Raw genomic sequence first — 24,288 nt, forward strand, 5'->3', positions numbered from 1 at the left:
TCAGGGCTGACTGCACCCCGCTGACGTGTTCCCCTCCCCTCCAGTCCCCCCAGGGATCTCGGTGACCTACAGAGACGCCCCCCACGGCTCTGCCACCCTCTCCTGCCACGCCAGGGGCTTTTACCCGCGTCCCATCCGCGTCTCCTGGGTGCGGGATGGGGCGGAGATCCTGCCGCCCACGAACGCCAGCGGGATCCTGCCCCACGCCGACGGCACCTACCAGATCCGGCAGTCCCTGGAGATCCCCCCGCGGTGGGGCCACAGCTACGCCTGCCGGGTGGCGCACAGCAGCCTGGGGGAGCCGGCACCCACCACGGGTAAGGGGGGCGAATGGTGGAACCCGGGGAGGGCAGGATGTCCCCTGTGGGGCAGTGCCCCCCAGGAGCGGGCGCTCGGCAGCGCTGTCTGTGTGTCCCGGTCTGCACCCGGCAGCGCCGTGCACCGTGTGAGTTGTGCCCTTCGAAAAGCAGCCCCGGGAGCCCCTAGCGTGGATGTCCTGAGACGGGGCTCCCACCGCCGCCCCCCCTTGGGGGGATAACCGAGGGCTAAGCCGTCCGGGAAGCCCCTCGCTCCCGCGGGGCGTCTCAGAGCCAGGCCAGGCCGAAGGTGCCTCTTCTCCTCGGGCGATCGGTCCCCTGGGGGAGTAACACGGTGAAGATCCCTGACCGACGCGCTGATGGAGTCGATGCTTGTACCACGTGTAACTCGCAGTAACGCTCCTGTCCGGGCAGCGCCCGGGGCGGTGTGAGCAGCTGTGAGGTTCCCTTTCTCTGCTTCCGCTCCGCAGGGCTGGCAGCGCAGCTCATGGTGCTACAACCATGGGGCGGTCACGGCCCGAGCGCCGGTTTTGGGGGCAGCCGGGCCGCGAGGGCCCCGGGGGAGTGGGGCAGCCCGGGGCTGCAGGGCTGAATCTCGCTCGGGGTCTGGGAGCGGAGCTGCGTCCGTTGCCCCCTTTGCAGGCTGGTCGACTCAACGAGGAGGCAGCCAGACATCAGCGTAAATACGTCCCTGTCCTGTAACCACGGAAACGGGGGGCTGGAGGCTGCGCTTCCCCCTCGATCCAGACCCAACAGCGAGAACTTAACGTTCAGAGCAGAACAAACGTCGGGTGTCTCCTTTTCTCTCCCCCGCAGCCCTGCCCGAGGTCTCGGTTTCCCGCAGAGACGCCCCCGATGGCTCCGCCACCCTCTCCTGCCGCGCCAGGGGCTTTGACCCACGGCCCGTCCACGTCTCCTGGGTGCGGGACGGGAAGGAGACCCCGGCGCCCCCCATCGGTGATGCGTCCCAGCTCCAGACATCCGTGGGGATCCCGCAGCAGGCCGGGGCCGGGCACAGCTACTCCTGCCGCGTGCAGCACTGCGGCCTGCAGGAGGCGCTGGCGACTCCGGGTAATGGCTCTCTCGGGGCCCCCTCTGGCACCGTCCCTGAGTGGATCTCCAGCGTGAGCCATTGCTGAGCACGTCCGGCTGCATCCCCTGCCTGGGGCGGGGACCGGATTGATGCCCACGGACGTGGCAGCAGGAGCCAGGTGACCCCACGGCCCCCACACTGTGCCCACCCCCATAACCCCATTGGAGGCGTCTGACAGCTGGGCCTCTTGGGGTCTCGGACACCAGCCGGGTTTGCTCCCAGCTAAGGGAATGAGACACGTCCCCCCACACCCGAAAGGGGCCTGCCCCAGACCGCACCGGTCTGTACCCCGCGACCAGCCTGCAGCAAGCAGGGTCCAGCGCTCTCCGGCTTGGCGCCGCGGGCTGCGGGGGCTGGGACGGCTCGTTCCCAATGAACAGGAGCCTTTCACCCCGAGCTCTCCGAGCTCAGCCCCACTGGCAGGGCTTGGTGGGTACCTGTCCCACGTTACCCCCGGGGGGAGGATTTTGCCTCTGGCCTGGTCGACACTGGAGCTTGGCGTTACGTGGTTAGCCAGGCGGGAGGGAAGCTGCAGGAGGCTCTGCCGGGCGCTGGCTGGGTCCCGCTGCCCATGGCCAGCACAGCTGGGGCTCCGGGGCTCGGTGCTGTAGGATTTAGGGGCCCAACTCCCATTGGGTTCGATACCGTTACCAGTCCGGGCTCGGCCCCTTCACCCCACGGACACTTCGCTGCCTGGACCCACCGGCCGGGAGCTGCCAGGTGTGAGGAGGAGCCGGAGCCCCACGGTGTCTGTCAGGGGCACGTACGACCCCCCTTCTCCGCCCATGCTGTGTTTGGGGCCCGATCCCCGTGTCCATTCCTGAGCTGGGGCAGGGCTCTGCAGCGCGGGGCCGGCTCTGTCCATCTCCATCGATCAGGGGCCGGTTTTCTGTCGCTGTTTGATGAGGCATGTTTAAGGTTCCCGGTGCTTTGAGGGAATCTCTCTCGTATTCCACACGTGGCGTAGAAAGGGTCTGTCTCAATCTCTCCTCTGTCCCCACGGCTGCTCCTCTCTGGGGTCGGACGAGAGCCGAGCGAGAAACTTCTCCCAGCCTGGGAAAAGCTCTGAGATTTCCAAACACGCTCCCATCCCGCCGCAGGGTGAAAAGCTGGAATCTCAAACTTCCACAAACTGAAAATCCGAAGGCTGTTTCTCTTCGCGTCAATGAAAACACTGACTTGAGACATGGGAAATGTTTGGTTTCAGTTCGACCTTTATTTCCTGTAAATTAACTGACTTTTCTCACTGAAAAGTCGCTTTGCACTGAGAAGGGATTTCACGTCGAACACGCTGACACAGGACGTTCTCACCATTTCACAGCTTTTCCCAAAGGGGATGTTGGTTAAAACCGACCCGTTGCCCGGCCCCGTTTCACAGACGTGACACTGTAGGATGAAACGGTCTGAGCGGTTCCCGTCGGCGCCCTTCAGCAGCGGGAGCAGGAACCCGTCCCACGGCCGAGGGGCTCTCCCGGTGTCCCTGTAACACACACGACAGGAGCAGCAGGGACTGGGTCCAATCCAGCCCTCAGGAACTGTCCTGGGTTCCCAGCTGGGCTCTCCCCGGCCTGTCCCCAGTGACCCCGATGCTGGGCTGACCCCCAAGCCCTCTGGGGCAGCCCCACGGCCCAGCTCGCCCCGACGGGGCCTGTGAGTTCAGCCCCCAGCTCCTGTGGTCGCTGTGTGCGGGGGGGCGGCTGGAATCAGACTCTGCAGGGAGGTTCCCTGCTTTAGGGACAAGCCGGGGCTGCCCCGGGCTAACGGCCCATCCTGGCTCTCGCGGTGCCAGCTCAGGGCCCTGCCAGCCCCGGGTGGGGATCCCAGGCCAAGCCGGCTGGTCCCAGCGTCACCCGTTCCCTGGCCGGGGCAGGGGGTAACTTGGCCCCCATGGGCAGCGACACCGAGCGGGGAGGGCCCTGAGTCAGACGCCCGGTAAATCCCCCATTCACCCCAGTGACCCTCTCTCCTCATCCCCGCAGCGCCCGGGGAGATGGGGGGCCTGGCCCCCGGGATCCTGGCTGCCCTCGGCCTCGCTGCACTGACTGGGGCCGGCGCCGCGCTGGCTGGAGTCGTGGTGTGGAGGAGAAAGCGCTCGGGTAAAGGGAGCGACTGGGGGGGGATCCCCGTCAGGCGGGGCTGGGGGCAGGGGCTGGGGAGGGGCACGGAGAGGGCGACAGTCTCCTCTGGGAGGGTGGGGCGGTGCCGGGGCGCGGGGCCGTGGGGTGGGGTGGGGTAGGTAGCCCCATGGCAGGGGGCAATGGGGTGGGGTGGGGCGGGTTCCTGCCTTGGCAGAGGTGGGTGAGGAGCTGGGCTGGGGTAGGTGGGGTCAGGATTGCTGTGGGGTGGGATGTCCTTAGCTGGCTGGGGGGTGCAGATGGGGTCACTAGGAAGGGGGTTCAGGTAGGGCAGGGATTGCTGGAGGGATGGGGGCCCCCCAACCAGTTCAGCACCCCCCCCCCCCAGTGCCTGGTAGTGACATGCTCACGCTCTCTGCTTCGTATCAGACTCTGGCAGAAGCAGCTTCGCCCCGACTGCCGGTGAGTGACCCTGGGGACACAGGGCCAGACCCTCCCACCCCAGGACTGCCCGCCCCAGTGCATTGTGGGTATACGGGGGGTGTGGGGGTTCGCTGGCTGGGCCCTGCCCCTGGGCTGCTGATCCAGGTCACCCACCCCAGGCAGCCGCCTCCATAGTGCCCGGCGGGGGGGCACGTCGTTCTGTGCCCACCCGACGACAGTCCTCGGGCTGGGTTCAGGGTCAGCTGCCGTCCATTGGGCAGGGCCCCCAGAGAGTCGGTCTGGGGCTCTGGGACCTGGGAAACCCCAAGGGTGGGGGGAGGAGAAGGGGGGGGTCACACCGTGAAATCGGGAACACGGAATAAACCTTCCTCTGCCTCCCCAGGAGAGGATCCCGGCCTGGACCCCACTGGCCCGTGTCAGACCCCGCCTGTGTGACGGGCCGGGCGCCTGGTGACCCCCCACCCACAGCCCCTGCCAGCCTGGACCCTCTGGCCTGCGTCAGACCCCACCGGTGTGATGGGCCGGGCACCCGGTGACCCACCACCCACAACCCCTGCCAGCCTGGACCCCGCCAGCCAGCGTCAGATCACGCCTGTGTGATGGGCCGGGCGCCCGGTGACCCCCCACCCACAGCCCCTGCTGGCCCATGTCGCACCCCGCCGGTGTGAGACGCCGGGTGCTGCTCAGCCGGGCTGGAGATGAGGCACCAGGTTTTACCAGTGAGGGGAATGAACCCCGGGAGCTATTTCCCAAGGTCCTGGTGGATTCTCCAGCCTCGCGTGTTTAACTCACAATTGGCTGGTTTTCTCCAGGATCTGCTCTGGGATTATCGGGGCAGGTCTCCGGCCCCTGCTGTGCAGGGGATCAGACCCGCTGATCGCAGTGGTCCCTTTTGGCCTTGGGATCTGTGACTCTATGACCCACCACCCACAGCCCCTGACTGCCAGGAGTCACCCGCAGCAGAGACCCCATGCGTGGCACCGTGTGCACGGCTCCTCCCCAGACGCAGCAGCCGGGAGCCGCGGGGCAGCTGGAGCGAAGCCCAGGGACGGTGCCAGGGCCGCGCGGGGAACAGGCTGCCGGGGGTCCCAGCCGGGGCAGGTCTGCGGGGGACTCAGGGAGCAGCAGAGACCCGGAGCCGGGGGCCCCAGGAGAGAGACTCCCCGAGCCGGGCCCAGAAACCCACAGACACCGATTGGCTGGACTGGAGTGGCTGACGGGCCCGGAGTCTCCACTGGGCCACCCCAGGGCCCCGAACCGGAGCCGCTATTGGTCCCCTGGAGCTGCAGCTGCCTCTGGGCTGGGTGGATCTGCCCCCCACCCTTTGCCGCCGGCCCCAGTAAATACCCCTCCCCCGAGCCGTGTGTCTGAGTGTTACTGGGACCCCTGGGGCTGGTCACGGTGCCACCACCCCAGGGCTCGGGGGGCTCCGGTACTGAGCAGCCTCGGTCATTACAGCAGGTCTCTGCTCTGCTGTCCCAGCCTGCGGGGCTCTGGGAGTCACGGTAAAGCTGCAGTTAACGCCCAGAAGCAGTGTGGGAAATAGGTAGTTACCCCTGCCCCAGTGCTGCCCACCCCCATGGGGAAGGAGGATGCTGCGGGAGTTCTGACCAAGGGGCTTAGCTGGCCACCGGGGCACCCTGCCCCCTCCATCCCTGCTGCCCCAGAGCTAACCCCCTGCACCCCACTCCCCTCCCAGAGCCAGGGAGAGAACCTAGGAGTCCTGACTCCCAGCCCCCCCTGCTCTAACCCACCAGCCCCTGCTCCCCTCCCAGTCTGGGAGAGAACCCAGGAGTCCTGGCTCCCAGCCCCCCCCTGCTCTAACCACCAGCCCCCACTCCCCTCCCCCAGAGCTGGGGGCAGGGGTCTGCTGGTCTGGATGAGGCTGTGGGTCTGATGCAGGCGGGATGGGGCTGATGAGGGCGGGGGAATACTGGGCCGGCTGGACCCCTTGGGATCTGCCTGCGATGGCCCCTGGCCCTGGCTGCCTCGCAGGCACGGGGGCCCCATCCTGACCCCTCTCACCCCGGTTACGAATTGCTCTCAGCCCTCCGGCCCAGCAGCGATCTCCACTCCCGTGGTGCCCAGTCGCGGGTGCTGGGCGGGTGAGGGCGCCGATCTCCTGGGTGTTTAACCCTGCACCTGCCATGGGCGAATCTCGGCCCGGGCACAGGGTGGGGTCTATGGCCTGGTTCAGAGCCCTGGGTACATGCTGGGTCCTGGTGGCCCCCCAGCCCCCCCTGCCCTGAGCCCCCCAGCTGCCCCCATCCCCTGCTGGCACATAGTGGGTGATGGGGGCAGCATCTCTGCTCTGCTGTCAGCTCACGTCGGTTCCCTGCGTTCTCCAATACCCCCCACCCCCGCCAAGGCTCAGCCACAGCGCAGGGGGCACAGGGCTGCTGGGGACAGGAGGTGCCTGGGGTGAGTGACAGGGTGTGGGGGAGATGCAAGGGGCAGCCTGTCATGGTGGGGTCCCTGAGCCTGAATGACTCTCCTTCCACCCCAGCCCCCTGTGAGCCCCCATCCTTCCCTGGAATCTGAGGGACCCCCCCATGCTGAGCCAGAGCCCTGCACCCCAGGGAGACGCGTCCTGTGTGCCATGGGGGGTGTTGGGGTTCCCCTGAGCAGAGCAGTGTGGGGCTGGGGTTGTGCACTGGGGGAGCCCAGCCCTGAATCCGCCCATCCCTCCTCTCCCTGGGCTGGTCCCTTCTGCCCCCCCAGCAGTGGCTGCACCCTGACTCCAGCAGCTCGGGTTCCAGCCAGGGGCACCGGGCCTGGCCAGCAGTGGCCCCGGCTAGCGACCAGCCTGGGTGCAATCGGCTGGGGGGGGCAGGGAGTGACCCGGGGGTTGGGGGACCTCCTGGGACCTGCCAGGGTAGTGTGGGAAACTGCTCCCTGTGGGAATGTGCTGTGCAGGGTGCACTGAGCATGCTCAGTAACATCTGCTGAAGCCACTGCCCTTCTCCCTGCCCTCACTTGAGCAGTTTCTGGCATGACACCTGCCATTGACAACACCCTCATTACACCTGTGCTTCCCCCTGCCGTGGACGGTTAGTGGCCCTTTCCCGCCAGCTCTGAGAACCCACCCGTCGGGGCCTGGATGGCAGAGGCTGGGGCCGGGCGTATTGCCAGGAAAAGACCCGGGATTTGCTGCACTACGAGAAAACCTCCAAGCAGGCGACAGGCCGGGGGCGGTGGCTGAACAATCACACGAGTGCTGAGTGTTGTGTTAGGTGGGACCCTGCTCTGTCTGTCTCCCTGGCCTCTGGACATCGCTCCCTAGAACCCCCGGGATGTGTCTGGGGCAGGGCCTGGTCTGGTTTCTGCAAAACTCCCAAAGAGCTGCTGGTGCATTGGCTCGGCTGTGCGGGGGCAGCTCACAACGAGGTGGGGTGTATTTGTGAGAGACCCTGCAGCTCAGCTGGCAGCTCCGGGCTGGAGGCAGCGCGCACGCACACGCACTGTTCCGCCAGTCGATGTTACAGTGACCAGGCCAGAGGCCGGACCAATCTAGTGCCCAGCTGGGATTGTGGGTAGGGAGGAGCCGGGACCCGTCGGTCGAGACACGATGCTCCGGGGAAGTCTTGGCAGGACGAACCCAACGTTTCATGGCAAGGCCCCCTGGTTATACAATGATTTTCCTTCACTGGGACCAGCGAGTTCTGCACCATCATGCTGTAAGTAACTGTCCTTTGACGAGTGCTTGTTTTCTTAAATGGTTTTTTTTAAATTTTTTATTTTGTTATTAAGTTTTTTTCGGGCGTTACCCCAGGCTGGCTTTGGTTATAGCTGTTTGTCCCCAGTGATAGGTGCCTGTTTTATTTTTAGAGTTGTGAATTTGCTTTTTTTTGACATTGTGATAGCGGCGTGTTGTAATTTTTTGGTGCCTTTGCGTTTGTTTGGGGTTTGTTTAGAACGTGTGGTTTGGTGATGGCCTTTACGCTTATTTTTTAATACATATTTTATTTACACACAACACAGGATTAATTTACACAGGGCATTTTGAACAGGAACATCAAGTTGCAACGCAAGAGAAAAACAATCAGCCCAGACACAGATTCCGGCTGATGCGTTTCTACCAATGGCCCATTCAGCCCATTCCTATCTGCTATTGAAAAAGGGTGGCTGGCAGGATATGGTTAAATCCTACACCAATACATTTAATACATGCTGCATTATTATTTTTTATTGTAAATTATACAAACATAAAATCCTAAGACTACATGTCCCCATTTTAATCCCTCAAGAACAATTCTCGAGTGGGTCATATTTTATACAACTGTTTCATAGCAATATACTGAGAGGCTATTTGAGCTTGTGGTTGTAATTTAACAAACGTTCCTTTTGTCCAACACCACATACGACATATTCCTAGCAAGCAAACACAGGACCCTATTAACACAACTAGTAATGGGTGAAACCTAACAGGCAATCTGCTCTTAGAGGTCGGGGACCAGCCTGTGAAAAGGTCGTACCCGTGATAGGCTGTCCGTTGTGTTTTAAACCTAGCAATTTTTAGCACGTCTCCATTTGCACGTCATGTTTGAATGAGGCTTTTTTATATTTTTTGGTGTTTGTTGTAAAAACGGAGTCACCTTGGGTTTTGACAATAAGTGATTAGTTAGATTGTGCCAATCCAGGCCAAGAGTAACAGAGAAATTAACCAGAGTAGCGGTTACAATGCTCTGTGCTTTTTTAAATTTTTGGTAAATAGTACGTGTGATTGCTAGTATATAACACATTGGCATTGCATCTACATTCATCCACTGGGGGGTGCTGATACTGGCATTATCCCAGGATGTAACACATACACACATTGTCCGTTGTACAAAACACGCGTTGCATTTTCTAATGTGTCCCACACATATGTTCCCAATGAGGTATTCTTGCTCCATGGTTTTGGGTAGGGACAAGCACACCCATTTCTGAGGGCTCCACGCCGTACACCCTCGGGTGTCCAATAATTTCTCCTCTTTTCCAGCCCACTGGCCCATAACCTGGGGTAGCCAAAAAGATCCCATGGTCAATTTTGGGAGTGGGCTCAATTTTAATGGTTTTGTTTTTATACTGTGGGTGAGCAATTTTAACAATAATTTTACCTAATAACAAATTAGGCTTAATCATGATGGAAATATATTGCATTCGTTTATGTTTGTAGGTATTGAACAAGGACCTTTTTTGTTGTTTTAAACGATGCGTTAATACCTGAACATTCCCAGATATCACCCAAAACATTTTGTGTTCCAGTGATGCTAAACTAAGAATTTGCAGCTCAGTACAGCCTGTGGCTAAGGCAGTTTTATTTTTTAACTTTATTTGTGGTTTATACAGGTGGTGTTGAGCTACCACCACATATTTTATGTTGTTTTTAGGTTTTTAGACTGATTTGTACCCAGTTTATAGTAGTATCTGCCTGCTTGTGAATGAGACTATTTTGCAGTTGTGACAAGGAACTTCACTTATTTTTATTTACCTTTAGGTTTATAGTATTTATCATTTTTGTTTTAAAACCATTTTTTAATATGGTGTTTACTACAGTTTGTTTTGCTCGGCCATTGGGGTGTTGATGTGTTTTTATTTAGGCGGTTATAATAGGAAGGGAGTTGGATGAACATTTAGGTTCCAATTTAGACACATTTTGCTGAGTTTAATTTATACCAATTTTTATTTGTGCTAATAGTGGATTTAACAAAACTTCTACTGGATCTTTTTAGCTTTACCTTTTTGTGGAGGGTCAGAATTTGAGCCTTTTGGTTTCAGGTAGTTTGTTTGCTGACCAGGTCTGTCCTTTATGTGCGGCTCCTTTGTGCTGCCATTTATGGGCAGTTTTGTTTTGTTTTTTATCAGGTAATTTGCATTGACACAGACGCTTTTGGATCCAAAGCCATCAGCAGCTCAGAGACTCTGTCTTAAAAGGGCCACAATCAACTTCCACCCGAGTTCTGATCCCTTTTCACTTTCAACTCCTGCTTTTAAAACACAGCGAGATCTGAAAAAGAAAACCCAGCCTAGTGCAGCTCCTTCTGGAGCCCTAATAGGATTTTAATTAAGTAGCTGTTGTGTTTGCATTTCTTTTACCCCCTCTCAAATATACACTGCACATGTCCTGGGAAAATGCACCTTCCTTCCATAGTTTAACTTTTATAACATTATTTTAGCCATATTAATTTTTACATAAGGTGTAACTGGGTTATTTTGTGCCTACAGAGGTTTTATGTACCCGTATTAAAGTGACAGTTTGATTACACAGAGCCGTCTTAAGGCTCGGTGCTTTTAACATTGGTTCTTTGTTCACCTCACTCCTTGTGTTGCTCCAGAGGGTCACTGGGTTTTTTAATGTTTTTATTTTTTTAATTACAGCGCGGGTGAGATAATGCTGGGTGCCCCCTCAGCGCCCGACCCCTCCCCCGTCCCATCTCCAGCCGGGCCGGCCCTGACACTGCAGAGGGAGGAGATAAAACACAACCCCCCCAACACATTATTGTGTTGCGGGGGGGATTCCTTCCTGACCCCTGCCCGTGGCTGGCTGAGGCCCTGAAGCATGAGCGTTGGAAACATGAGCTGTAACCGGGACACGAGCCCCAGAGCCTGGACCCACCACCCCCATCGCCCGCCAGCCAGTCCCGCGGTCCAGTCGCTCGGGCAATGGAGGGATGGTTCGTGCCCCCCCCCCCCAGCTCCTATGGGGCTGCTCCGGCCTCGCCCCTCGGAGGGTCCGAAACCTCCTTCTCCTTCCCAGCCGGGAGTCGCTCCCGGCCCCTCTGTGCCCCTGCCCCATGGTACCCGATGCCCTGCCCCAGAGCGGGCCCAGCCCCCCGGGCTCCGCCAGGCCCTGCAGCCCCCGCCCCCCTCAGCCCTTCGCACCCCCGGGCCCAGGCCAGTCTGTCCGGATACCGATGACGAGCAGCCTCGGGCTGCGTCCTGATTGGACGGGCCCGGGCAGCAGTGACTCTGCGGAACGTGAATGTGCGGGGACCGCGCTGGTGACAGCGCTGGTGCGAGTTCGGGCCAGGTACACCGCGGGGGGGGGGGGGGTGTGACCCCACGTCCGGATATTCGGGGCTTTGTCTCATAGCGGCGCCTATTGCCCCCCCCGCCTAGACCCCATGGCCTGGGGGCTGCTCCTGGCGCTCTGCGGGGCGCTCCTGGCTCCAGCCGCGGCGGGCGGTGAGTACGGGGGGCTGGGGGGGCTGGGGGACCCCAGCGGGGGGTGTCCCCGGAACAGGCCGGGCAGCCCCCTCGGACACGCGTGGGGGGGCAAACTGGGGGGTGCGGCCTTCTGGGGGCGTAAGAGGTTCTCGGGGGGTCGGGGGCGCTGAACAAACTGGGATCCGCCTTGAACACCAACGCCCCAGCCAGCCGCTCTCCGGCTGCCCAGCTCTGAAGGCAGCACTGCCGCCAGCAGCACCGATAGCCGGGTTAATGCCGATTACCAGTAACGGGGGGAGGGGGAGGGGAAGGGACACATTCCATGAATGATGGACGGGGGGCAGGTGACTGGAGCAGTTTACACCCACGGCTTGAAGGGCTGTATCAGAGGGGTAGCCGTGTTAGTCTGGATCTGTGGCACCTTATAGACTAACAGACATTTTGGAGCATGAGCTTTCGTGGGTGAATACCCACTCATGGGTGAATGCTCACTTCGTCGGATGCATCCGAAGAAGTGGGTATTCACCCACGAAAGCTCATGCTGCAAAACGTCTGTTAGTCTATAAGGTGCCACAGGACTCTTTGCTGCGTGTATACACACGCAGACCACACACATACATCACACGCACACACTCCACATTCTGACCAAACACCATAGGCGGCAGGTTCGTATAATTTTTGATGGGGCCCAAAATGGTGCCCCCCCCCGCGCTCTCACCCTGTAAACTGATATAAAATGAAGCTACAATGCGTCAGCACCACAAGATTACAAGGGTCAATTAAAAGTGGAAAGTCAGAAGCAGCACTTGCCTATTAATACCTAATATACGGTATTAAATTTTGTTGCACCTGTTGTGACAAAGTGGGAATGTTCTTAATGTTTTCTCTGAATACTGTGTGGGTGCCTCAGTTTCCCCTGCAAAGTGCCAACTGACGGTGTTGGGGACAAAGAGATCAGGTGGCCTCCTTGTCCGGAAGAGACACAAAGGCCAGATGAGGGAGTGTCAGTTTGGAGCTGGCTGGGGAAATCGGGAGAGGCCCAGAACTTGGGTCTGGGCTCCCCACCCCCCAAGATGGACCTGACTGAGGGGTCCTGTTTTCTGTACCTACAAGCTCTGTTTTAGACTGTATCCCTGTCATCTAATAAACCTTCTGTTTTACTGTCTGGCTGAGAGTCACATCTGACTGCGGAGTTGGGGTGCAGGGACCTCTGGTTGCCCCAGGACCTGCCTGGGCAGACTCGCTGCGGAAAGTGCACAGTGTGGAAGGGCATGCTGAATGCTCCGAGGTCAGACCCAGGAAGGTGTAAGCTTCTTGCCCTGGAGACAGTATGCTCAGAGAGGAGGCTCCCCCAGAGTCCTGACTGGCTTTGTATGGAGTTGTTCCAAAGCATCCCAGCATCCCCTTCCACACCATGTGCTTCCCGGAAGTCTGCACAGGCACTGACACTCCCTCCTCTGGCCTTTGTCTCTTTTCCAAGCATTAGGAGGCCACCTGATCTCCTTGTTCTCCAACACCTTCAGTTGGCACCTTGCAGGAGAGTGGCCCAGACCATCAGTTGCCTGGAGGCAGGGTTGCAGCCATTCTCTGTGCAGACAGCATCACACTGGCCCTCTAGGGCTTTACAACAATCACACCCCCTTATCCCACCATCTAGAGCCTTAAGAAATGCATTGGGGAAACTGAGGCACACAGACAGTATTCAGAGAAAACACCTGTATACGACCAGTTACATACTTTGAAGGGTGTAAAATAATCAAATATTGTGCTAAATACAATGATACTCCAAACTGACCACCAAATTTAAGTTGCATGTTTTTCCCCTCAGGTGAGGGTTCTGGGGTGAGGCTGGGGATGAGGGGTTCACAGTGCAGGAGCGTGCTCGGTGCTGGGGGTGCAGGCTTTGGGGTGAGGCAGGGCTGAGGATGAGGAACTTGGGATGCAGACAGGCTGCCCCAGGGCTAGGGCCAGAGAGGACACCCCATCACCACCACTGGCAGCAGCAAGCTCCAGGGGAGGGACCCCTCCTGCCCCCCACGGCACACACACTCTGCACATGCTCCTAGAACCCCTCTCAGGTCCAGAAAGCTCACTCCCCTCCCCTATGATGGGTACTGGGGGGGGGGCACAGGTGGCCTTCCATGTTGCTGCCCCTCACCATAACTTCACTGTGGATGGGGGATGGGGCTGCCCCTTGCCCAGCATGGGGCAGAAGTGGGGTAGGCAGGGTGGTGGCTGGCTATGGGGTGGGGGAGCAGGGTATCATACAATTCACCCAAGCCCCAGCTGCTCAGGTCTAGGAAGCCTCCCTCTCCCATCCCTCCTGTGGCGGGTGGGTTGGTGGGTGCTGGGGGAGGGGGCATTGCCTTCACATGTGGCTTCCTGCCTCCCCTGTGCAGCCTGCTGTGCCTCACTGTGGGTAGGAGTAGGGGCTGGGACTGGGGCTGGGGCAGGGGGGGAATCATAGGGTCAAACTCTCAAACATAATAAAAAATCATAGGGTCAAACACTCACGGAAGCCCCAGCAGCTGCTAAGGTAAATGATGTCTGTCTCCTGGCCCGTTTGTGTCTCCTCCAGGTAGGGGCAGGAGAGGGGAGGCCCCCTCCACTCCCCTCCCCCTCCTGAGTGCTTCAGCAGCAGTTAGCACATTCCTCTTATGCTAATGTTGCAGCCCTTAGGCTACGGCAGCAGCAGCAAAGGAGAGAGATTGTGCGCTCTCTTTACATTCAGGCAGGGAAGCTCCGGGGAGGGGGAAAAATCTAGCTCCAAATATTGGTGGAGCAGAGCCCCTGATTATGAATATTCCTGGGGCTTTAGCTCCAAGAGCCCATATAAGTTGGCGCCCATGCCAAACACTCCAGAAATGCACACATGCCACAAACACCCCAGATTCCGCTGTAAGCACTTGGCACATCCACCCCTCCCAGCCTGAGGGCATTTGACGGGGGGGGGGCAGTTGTTTGGGGGGAGCTACCCTCCCCACCAATGTCTGCCCCTTCCACCAAACAAGCCGCCGGCTTTCAGAGGCTCAGGCTGAGAGATCGTCCTTCCTGAGTCCCCCTCGGCTCCGCGCAGTGTGAGTCACTGACAGATCCCAGCTTGTCCCTTGCCCAGGATGGGGCTGAGGGCAGGGGGACGTGGCTGGGGCTGGGAGGTCTCTGCTGGTCCCCACTGAGTGACCCTGGTGTCCCCTGAGCAAGGGAGGAAGCTGCTGGTTAACTCAACCTCGCTCCTGTTGTTTTAGGACACCACAGCCTGTCCGTGCTAGTCACAATCATCACACACGAAGAAGACAGGACCCATCACTACTTCATGATCACCCGGCTGGATGACGTTCAGGTCCTGTACTACAGCAGTGACACGCGAAAGGTCAGACCCACCCAGCCGTGGGCAGAACAGGCCCTGGGCGCTGAGTTTTTCCAGAAAAAGACCCAGGAGTTCTTGGGGTATGATGAGGATTCTAAAGGAGGTATCAGGAGGTGGATGCAGCTGCACAACCAGACGGGCGGTGAGTGTCAGAGTTATCGTTATTAATGGACACGGGAGAGCTGCCTGCTCAGAATCACTCCCCCTGGGGATCGGGGCCTCGCTGTGCCAGGTGCTGCCCAAACCAGAGCTGGCTGGAACATGGAGTTTTCTTCCCTCAGAAAATGTGTTATTCCCGGAAGTGGTTTCATTCCCGATTGGAAGGGAAGTCGGAAATGGGAGGTTTCCATGGGAAGGAAACTTTTCAGAAATTCCCTCTCAGGAGAATCCCAGGCAGGGAACCGGGCAGCCCCAGGATCTTCCCTTTCAATTTCCCCAACAGAAAATCAGTGTTTTCTGGCAAAACCAAAAAATTTTTCACAAAAAATAATTCTGCAGAAACAGCCTGTCCTCAGGCTAACAGAACGTCAGGAACCATTAGGAAAGGGACAGAAAATAAGAGAGAAAATATCATAAACCCTCTATATAAATCCATGGTGCACCCACACCTTGAATACTGCGTGCAGGTCTGGTCACCCCTTCTCCAAAAGGGCAGAGTAGAACTGGGAAGGGTTAAAACCCTCTAACCCCAGCCACCTACAGACACATTTCCTGGATCTCAGTGCCCTAGTGTCACCGTCTGGCCAAGCCCTGTCTAACCCCCACGCCCCCACAGACACATTTCCCAGCTCTCAGTGCCCTGGTGTCACCGTCCGGCCGAGCCCCCTCTGACCCCACCGTTCCCTGATTTCAATGCATGGTCTGAGCTCTCTCCCTCCTCCACAGGGGTTCACACTGTACAGGCTCACGTGGGCTGTGCGCTGAGTGGCCAGACCCCCGTGGACCCGAGGTTCCAGTACGCCTACGACGGGGGGGACTTAATGAGATTTGATGCCCAGACGGGGACGTGGGTTGCGGCCGTGCAGCCGGCTGTCCCCGTGAAGCAGAGCTGGGAGACGGGCAAGACCTGGACTCAGTATGTTCAGTGGCTCTTGCAGTCCGAGTGCCTGGAGATCCTGCGGCGCCTGGTGCAGCAGGGGAGAGCGGTGCTGGAGCGGCAGGGTGAGTGAGCAGCAGGGATCTGTCATGGGTTGGGGCGACGGGGCACAGTGACTCCAATGGGACGTGGGCATGTCCAGAGGGGCGGTGTGGCCTAGTGCAGCGGTTCTCAACCTCTCTGATACCAGGGACCGGCTTGCTGCCTTCCTGGACCGCCAGGGACCGCGTGAGAGAGCAAACGGAACAATGGGTCCTGGGTATTTCTCATTCAGCAATAACTGAATGGATGCAGTGATAGCAAATGCAAGTACAGAAAAAGCCCTTTACATTTTACATATTAATATTCTGTGTCAGGGAAATCCAGGCAACGAGGCTGCCAGGGACCAGGCGTGGGACTGTTCTTAATGTTTCCTCTGAATACTGTGTGGGGGCCTCAGTGTCCCCTATGCATTTGTACCTCATGTTAGCCCCCTAGCTGCCCCATCCCTGAGCTGTGTGAGGGGGGGAAGCCAAAAGAGGTGGGCTAGACCGAGCAGGGCCAGAGGGTCTCTGTTCACTGAAGGAAGCTCTAATCCAGGGCCTGGTAAATCCGGTAAACCCAGACTTTGCCAAGCCCTTTGCAGTGTTCACTGATGCCTCAGACGCAGGGCTGGGCACGGTGCTGATGCCAGCCAATGCTGAGGTGGGGAGACACCCCATCGGGTACCTGAGCAAGAAACTGCTGCCCCGGGAGCAGAACTCTGCGGCCTCAGAGAAGAAAGGCCTGGCCATGGTGCCGTCCCTTAGAAAGCTGCAGCTGGGTCTGTTTGGGCGGCGCTTTACTGTGTATACTGACCACTCTCCTCCAACGTGGCGGTGTCACATGCAAGGGGCTGATGCTGAGCTGCTGGGGACAGACACCTGGTCAGAGGGTGGCCAAGGTCAAGATGGGGGCTCTTAACCAAGAGAGCCCGAATTGCAGCCCTCCAAACTGGAGCGCTGGGAAAAGACCCAATCCCAGTTTAAACCCTAGGGGTGTTGGGGTGGAAAAAGGGTTCGGGCCGCATAAACCTTCCCACATGCGGCCTGCAAGTGCCATCAAGCACAACAGACCCACAGGAGGGCGTGAGACTGGACTGTCCTGGTGTAACCCCCACCAAGGAATGGGAGAGATGCTGGGGCATCCCTGGGAACGTTGGTGGGTTCGAACTTCCCCAGGTCACTGGCTGAAGTGACCTCGCTCAGTTCGATCTCGAAGGGGGGAGAGATGTGACGAACTGGGAATGTTCTTAATGTTTCCTCTGAATACTGTGTGGGTGCCTCAGTTTCCCCATGGCAGTTCTTAAGTCTCCAATGTGCATAGATGGCCAACACTCTATGTCTCCTGGCAACAAATGGCTGGGGCCCTTCCCCCCTGCAAGGGAATAGCTAAAGGTGAACAAAGAGGTCAGGTGACCTCCTGGCCCGGGAAAGAGACAAAGGCCAGAGAGGAGGGGCTGGGGGGTGTCAGTCTGGAGCTGGCTGGGGACGAGGAGTGAGTGCAGACGTGGGGGTCTGGCTCACTGCCCCCCAGAATACACCCGGCCGAGGGGTCCGGTTCTCTGTACCTACAAGCTCTGTGTTAGACCCTGTTCCTGTCGTCGAATAAACCTCTGTGTTACTGGCTGGCTAAGAGCCACATCTGACTGCAAAGTGGGGGTGCAGGACCCTCTGACTTCCCCAGGACCCCGCTGGGGTGGACTCGCTGTGGGAAGCGCACGGAGGGGCAGGGGAAGCTGAATGCTCCCAGGAGAGACCCAGGAGGTGAAGCCGTGGGAGCTTCTTGCCCTGCAGACAGGCTGCTCCGAGGGAGAGGAGGCTCCCCAGAGTCCTGCCTGGCTTGGTGGGGAGCAGTTCCAGGGCATCGCCCGGAGACTCCGTGACAACCGGTCACTGAGGAAACACTGGCCTATGGATAGTGCACTGGGCTGGGACTCGGGACACCTCAGTTTTAGTCCCAGCTCTGTCACTGGCCTGCAAGGTGACCTCGGGCCAGTCACTCCCACACTCTGTGCCTCAGTTTCCCCATCTGTGAAATGGGGATAATGACAATGACCTCCTTTGTAAAGCACTTGAGAATGACCGATGACAAGTGCTAGATGAGAGCTGTGGGTTGTTATTAGAGCAGACGGGTTGTTAGATTATTCTGGCTGCCTGGGCATCTCCGTTCTGCAGGGCCTTTCCCGTTAGCTTCCAGCTGCCTCAGACTTCCCTTTTCGGGCTGAAACATCCCAGCTCTGGGCTTAGGGTGACCAGATCCAGATGTCCTGATTTTATAGGGACAGTTCCGATATTTGGGGCTTTTTCTTATATAGGCTCCTATTACCCCCAATCCCCTGTCCTGACTTTTCACACTTCCCTATCTGGTTTGGGAGTTGGGTTTTTTTGGCATGTTTGGTCCAGAAAAGGCCCAGCCCCTTGTGAGTGTGAAGGAGGTGGGTCGGGGAGGGGGATGCATGTTGTCTCTATACAAAGAAAAATTAGTTTTGTGGGGTTTTTTGCCAGCGCTGTCACCCCAGCAGCCGAGAGCAGAGACATGGACAGGGACTCGGGGCCGCGTGACAAAAGGATTTAAGCGCCTGACGATTCAGACAGGGGCCAGCTGGGATTTCTGAACGGAGGCGCCCGGCTCCCCATGCAATCACCGGGGTTAGGCACCGAGGGGTGTCACGGAGTGTGGGGGAGTCAGGCCCTGCACCCCTGTCTCCCTGCCGATTCACCAGGACTCTCAGCCAGCCAGTAAAGCAGAAGGTTTATTTAGACGACAGGAACACAGTCCACCACAGGTCTTGCAGGCACAGATAACCGGATCTCCCCGGATAGGTCCATCTTGGGGGGCCTCCCAGGCCCCCTCGGGGATCAGAGTCCAGTCTCCCTGCCTCCCCTCTGTTCTCCAGCCAACTCCCAACTGCCAACCCACCTCCGGCCCCTCCTCTTTCCTCAGCTCCTTTCCTTTGTCTCCCCACTGGCCAGAGGTGTCATCTCCCCTCCCCCAGCCTAGCTCAGCTTACAGTTTGAATACCTGCTTCCTTAGGAGCTTCCTACCTAAAATTCCTGGCTCTCCCCTCCCCCACATAGAGACAGTCCCTGCTCCATCACAAGGGGTGTTTGGAAATCTGGCCCTGAGCCCCTGAATCGCACACGCGTGTTTGGGTGGCCCAGTGAAGCCTGCCGGGACGTAGCCGTGTTATATCGCACGCAGCGAAGGAGAGCCGGGCCCAGGCCTGTTCTGGTTACTACCCAGTTCAGCTACCACCAATGTGATCAGAGGATTTACACCACATTAATTAGCTCCATTTACAAATCAGTGTAAACAGGTGCAGATCAGGTTTCACACACACACGTGAGTAATCCACACAATGTGGAGCCTTTGTCTTCTGTCTGTTACATGGTCCCAGCCCCTGGCATGTGGCTCACACGCTGTGTCTCCCCCCCAGCACCCCCCACGGTCTCAGTTTCCCGCAGAGACGACCCAGACGGCTCTGTCACCCTCTCCTGCCGCGCCAGGGGCTTTTACCCGCGTCCCATCCACGTCTCCTGGGTGCGGGATGGAGAAGACATCCTGGCGGAGAAGTACTCCAGCGGGATTCTGCCCAACGACATTCACTCATACTACACGCAGTCGTCCCTGGAGATCTCCCCGCAGCAGGAGGACGGGCACCGCTACGCCTGTCGAGTGGAGCACAGCAGCCTGGGGGAGCCAGTGCTCGTCTGGGGTAAGGGTGGGGGTGAATAGCAGGACCCAGGGGTTGGGGGCACGGCCCCATGGGAGTTACAGAGATGGAGTGCGGCCCTGCCACAGGGAGGTCAATATCCCTGCCCATCATTAGTGTGAACTCGTCTAGCTCTGGGTATTCGTGTGACCCACAGAAATGGCCGATCCCTCAGAGAATCTCATTAAGTTTCTGGCCGTGGTGGCATCCAGTGACAGTGAGTTCCACAGGCTGACGTCGTTACGAGGGAAGGGCCTGGTTGCTGTGTGGTGTGTGTGGCTGGCAGTGCCCGGCAGAGCACCCGCCCTCTGGCCCCATCCCCGTCCCCCTCCCGGCTCAGCCTTTCCCCTCCCCTGGGGCCAGGTCTCTGCAGACGCCCTCGGGGAGACGTTCAAGGCAAAGGCCTGTGGCTGCCCCAGCGGCTGCTCCCCTCGGTGACCTGGGCCCTTCTCCATCCCACAGCCCCTGGGAAGAAGGGCCCCCTGCCCCCCGGGGTCCTGGCCGCCATCGTCCTGGCCGTGCTGGTTCTGGCTGGAGCCGTAGGGGCCGGCGTCATCCTGTGGAGGAGAAAATCAGGTGAGAGCCGGTCCCCGCGGAGCCGGGATGTGGGGAGGTCTGGGGAGTGGGGCAGCCCAGCCAGCCCACGGGGGAATGGCTCCTAGCTCTGCCCCCCAAGGAGAGGTGGGGCAGGGCCATGGGGCAGGGCTGATGACTGTAACCTGGCCCTGCTGGGGGCAGAGTGGGCTCTGTCATTGCTGTGGGGAGCACTGGGGTGGGGCTGGCCTGGGCTAGGTGTAGTTGGGGTCACAGGGAGCCCTGGGTCCGGGGGCGGGGGGTCGGGGTCTCTGCGGGGGAGGGGTTACCCTGCTCCCCTGCACTGACCCTCATTCTCTGCTTGTGTTTCAGGCCCCTACGCTCTGGCAGCCAGTGAGTAAATCTTGGGTACGGGGCCCAGATGCCCCAGTGCATTATGGGTGCGTGGGGGGGGGTCCCCGTCAGGGGAGAAGGGAGCCCAGCAGTGACTGGAGATGGGTCCCAATCACTGGTTACTCTGGGTCTGACAATTCCTCGGCCTGTGGGAATCTGCGAGGCCGTCCCCAGCCGTCACCCTTCCCCGGCTCCCCGGGATTCTCTGACAGACGCGCTGCCTGCACCCAAACCCAGGGAACCCCAAAGAGCCGGAACAGCATCCACGGGTCACCCCGAGAGCAGAGCTCAGCCAGTGTCCCAGCATGCACTGGGGCCCCTTAGCCTGGCTCTGGGGCCGGGATGTAGGCCGGTACCTGGAGCTGCGTAGGGGTGTAACGCTCTCTCCATTGTCCCACTGTCAGGACTGGGGGATTTCTGTGCAGAGCGCAGTTTGGGGTCCATAGGTGACACTGCGGGGGGAGCCCAGAGCTGAATTCCCATCCCCCTACCCTAGCTGGGACCCCCACAGCTAAAACCACCTCTGACTGATTTTCTTCTCTCTCCACAGCATAGATCAGAGAAGATTCTGCCTCCAGCTCTTCATGGGGGCAGACACCCAGAGCGTGGGACGGGATCCCGGCGTCGGGGGAGCCCTGCCGGGGAGCCCCGGCATCGGGGGAGCCATTGACCCTGCTGTCTCCATGATCTCTGTCCACTGACTCCCTTCTGCTCTGGGGGAGATGCTGGCGTGGCTGTTAGAGCAGTTTTCTCCTGTGGTGTTGGGTCTTAGGTTGTTGTATTGCAGGGTTTGCGTCTCTCCTGCAGCTTGTTCATTCCAAGTCACCGGTCACTGGGCCCTTCTCCGGCCAGGGCCAGGGGCGGCTCCAGGCCCCAGCATGCCAAGCGCATGCTTGAGGTGGCAAGCCACTGGGGGCGCTCTGCCGGTCGCCGTGAGGGCAGGAGGCAGGCTGCCTTTGGCGGCACGCCTGCGGAGGGTCTGCTGGTCCCGCGGCTTCGGTGGACCTCCCGCAGGCGTAAATGCCTAGAGCTGCCCCTGGCCAGGGCTTCACCTCAGCTGCCCTCCCAAGGGTCTGACACAATCCTGTCTCCCGTCTCTGCCAGTGCCAGTCACGGGGCAGTTCCCCTTTTCCAGTCGCAGGAGCCGGCAGAGTCAGACGAGCAGGCCGAGGCTGGGGCAAGTGGGGGATTATGGGATCCCACTCCCCCCTGTGGGGCAGATGGGCCGGCCTGGCAAACTGAACCCCAGCTTGTGACTGGCAGGAGGACGCATCTCTGTGCTCTGAGTTCAGGTCGGGGCTTTCGCCCGGATTATGTGGGTCAAACTCCCTCCCCCCCACCCCCAAGCTGCTCAGAGTTGAGCCGCTGAGTCTCCCAATGTCAGAGCCGGCTCTGAGCCCGTGTCTGCAGCAGGAGCGGCTGACGGACGTGGACCTGTCCCCCTCTGGCGCGGCTGAGGGAATGGCCGACTGGGGCTCTCCCCTGGTTTCTGCGTCAACTCTGCATTTCTTCAGAGATTTAAATATTGGTGCTGGTCCAGGCTGGCGTTGTGCTGGTGCTGCCAAATCACAGATCGAGGAGAGGGGCCCTGCCCACGGGGGTCACAATCGACTGTGGTTTCTATCTGCTCTGTCCTCCCTGGGCTTTGGCTGGTCAGTAAAAGAGCTGCGGTGCGGGAATGCTGTGCAAGTGTCTGTGTGTATCTGCCTCACAACCACCATGTGCCCACGCCTTGGGGGGATTCTAGGGGGGTGGGTTAAATGACTGGTGGGTGTTGGGGGGTCAGCCCTGGTTCTGGGGGCTCCTGGCCCTTCCCTTGGGTAGGGGAATCCCAGCTCACAGACCCCCAACCTGAGGCTCCCTTTGTTAATTTCATCCCATGGCTCCTGCAGAGCCCAAGAGGAAAGTTGAATTGTCATTATGGCAATTGTGACCCCGGAGCCCTGGATCCATTTCCAGCCCTGCCCCAGCTGCCCCGTGTGACCTGGGTCCCATCCCCGCCACAGTGGAGCAGACCCATTGGCCTGTCTAACCCGGTGTCCCTGGCCTCCCTGTATCAGACCCATACACCCGTCTGGCCTGGTATTCCCTGCTGCTCTACACCAGCCACCTGAATTTACACCAGGGATAAATTGTGCCCATAGACAGCAGGGTGGGGATAAAGCTGTGTGCACCTGGGACCAGTTCTCAGCAGGACAAGGATACCTCTGGCCCTGTTTGGGAACTGCCCTTTGGGGACATCAGGATTCCAGGGTTCTAACCCCACTCCAGGGGATGTGGGGCTTAGTGGGTTAAAGCAGGGGGCTGTGGTGTTTCTCCAACCCCCCCTCAACAACTTCAAAAAGGGGAACGACACAAACACGAGGAAGCTAGTTAAATGGAAATGAAAAGGAACAGTCACAAGAGTGAAACGCCTGCAAACTGCATGGAATCCTTTAAAAATCATCGTCATCGAAGGATAAACTAAATGTGTACCCCAATACGCCGGGAGTTCCCCAATTTAGCGGCTACCTGCAGATGGACCTGATTTAAATGTTCTTGCAGATTTTGCAGGTAGGTGTCCATTTTGATTCCCTCCCATTGAGTGCCACTCGTGTGCCAGATCAAGTGTTCCGGCAATCTCATATTTCTGCCCATCATAACCTCAAAGAGTGTTTTATCAGTGGATGCAGCAGGAGTTGCCCTTAATGACATGAGAGTCAGAGGCATGAGGGAATCCCAATTGCATCCATCAGCATCAACCAGTTTCCTCAACATCACCCGGAGGCTCCTGGCTCTGCCCCGGCCGGCGCCGGTCACTGGCGCGGACGGGAGCCCAGCCCGGAGGCCCCTGCAACCACTGCCCAGTCCAGACCACCTTGTCTGGCTTGCCGTGAGGGGAGCCGCCAGGGAGCTAAAGTGGGGCACAAACCTCCGGTAGTACCCGGCCATCCCAATGAAAGCCTGGCCCTGCTTCTTAGTCTGGGGAGCGGCCAGTCCTGGATCGCCTCCACCTCGGCTGGCTCTGGCTTCAGGTGGCCACCCCCCACCTTGTGGCCCAGGTATGAAACTTCCACCATCCCCACCTTGCACTTTTCTGCTTTTATGGTCAGTCCTGCACCCTGGAGGCGACCCAGCCCCCTCTTCACCTGGGACACATGGTCCTCCCAGGTCTGGCTAAAGACACCGATATCGTCAATATATGCCAGAGCAAAGTCCTCCATCCCTCTGAGCAACTGATCCCCCAGGCGCTGACAGGTGACCGGCACCTCCTTGAGGCCGAAAGGAGAACCAGGAACCCAAAGAGCTCTATAGGGATGATGAAGGCAGATTCCAACCTGGCATCTGGGTCCAAGGGCACCAGCCAGTAGCTCTTGGTGAGACCCACAGAAGGGAGGTAACAGCCCCCCCCGCCAACTTGTCTAGGATCTCATCGGTCCTAGGCATGGGGTAGGCATTGGACACGGTGATGGCCTTAAGCTTCCAATAGTCCCCACAGAATTGGATCAACCCGTCTTTCTGGGGAGGGACCAGCACCACTGGCGAGGCCCAGGGGCTGGCGGACGGCTGGATCACCCCTAAAGCCGCTGAAGACTCAGAGCGAGTGAAGGACCCGCCGCCAAAGTGCCGCCGAAGACTTGGAGCGTTGCCCAGTGAGTAAACCCCACGTGTTTTTTACGTGGTTTTTTTTTTAAGTCATCCCTGCCGGGGCCCTGTCAAAACTGTTCAAATCGGGCCCACACTTCCTAAAGCTGGTCCCGCACATCAGGGTGCAAAATTGTATCAGGGGCCAGGTAGGGAAGGCGGTGCCTCCCAAAACAGCTGTCTTCCCCATCCAACACCCCCCCCACGTCCTGCCCCCAACTGCCCCCCTCAGAACCTGCAATCCATCAACCCCACCCCTGCTCCTTGTCCCCTGACCACCGACTCCCAAGACCCCCCCACCCTAACTACCCCCCAAGTCCCCACCCCCTACCCAACTCGCCCCACTCCCTGTCCCCTTACTGCCCCAACCCCCTCCACACCCCTGCTACCAGCCCGCCGCCCCCCAAAACTCACTGTTGAATAATCGCTGACTGCATCTCCAAATATAATACGTATGTAGCCA

The 24,288-nt window shown here is 59.0% G+C and overlaps 1 protein-coding gene across 1 annotated transcript; it reads left to right on the forward strand.

Annotated features, from left to right (window-relative positions):
- Window positions 1–818: 818 nt before the first annotated feature.
- Window positions 819–23,551, forward strand: LOC120394808 (class I histocompatibility antigen, F10 alpha chain-like). Its single transcript, XM_039518956.1, has 11 exons — window positions 819–996; window positions 1,134–1,388; window positions 3,390–3,506; window positions 3,915–3,947; window positions 14,324–14,587; window positions 15,331–15,606; window positions 18,999–19,277; window positions 19,737–19,850; window positions 20,181–20,201; window positions 22,746–22,754; window positions 23,352–23,551. Exons 1-11 carry the CDS (start codon window positions 819–821, stop codon window positions 23,549–23,551), a joined length of 1,746 nt encoding a protein of 581 aa, XP_039374890.1.
- The last annotated feature ends 737 nt before the right edge of the window (window positions 23,552–24,288 follow it).

Source organism: Mauremys reevesii, unplaced genomic scaffold (assembly GCF_016161935.1).
Source record: "Mauremys reevesii isolate NIE-2019 unplaced genomic scaffold, ASM1616193v1 Contig8, whole genome shotgun sequence".
Lineage (NCBI taxonomy): Eukaryota > Metazoa > Chordata > Testudines > Geoemydidae > Mauremys > Mauremys reevesii.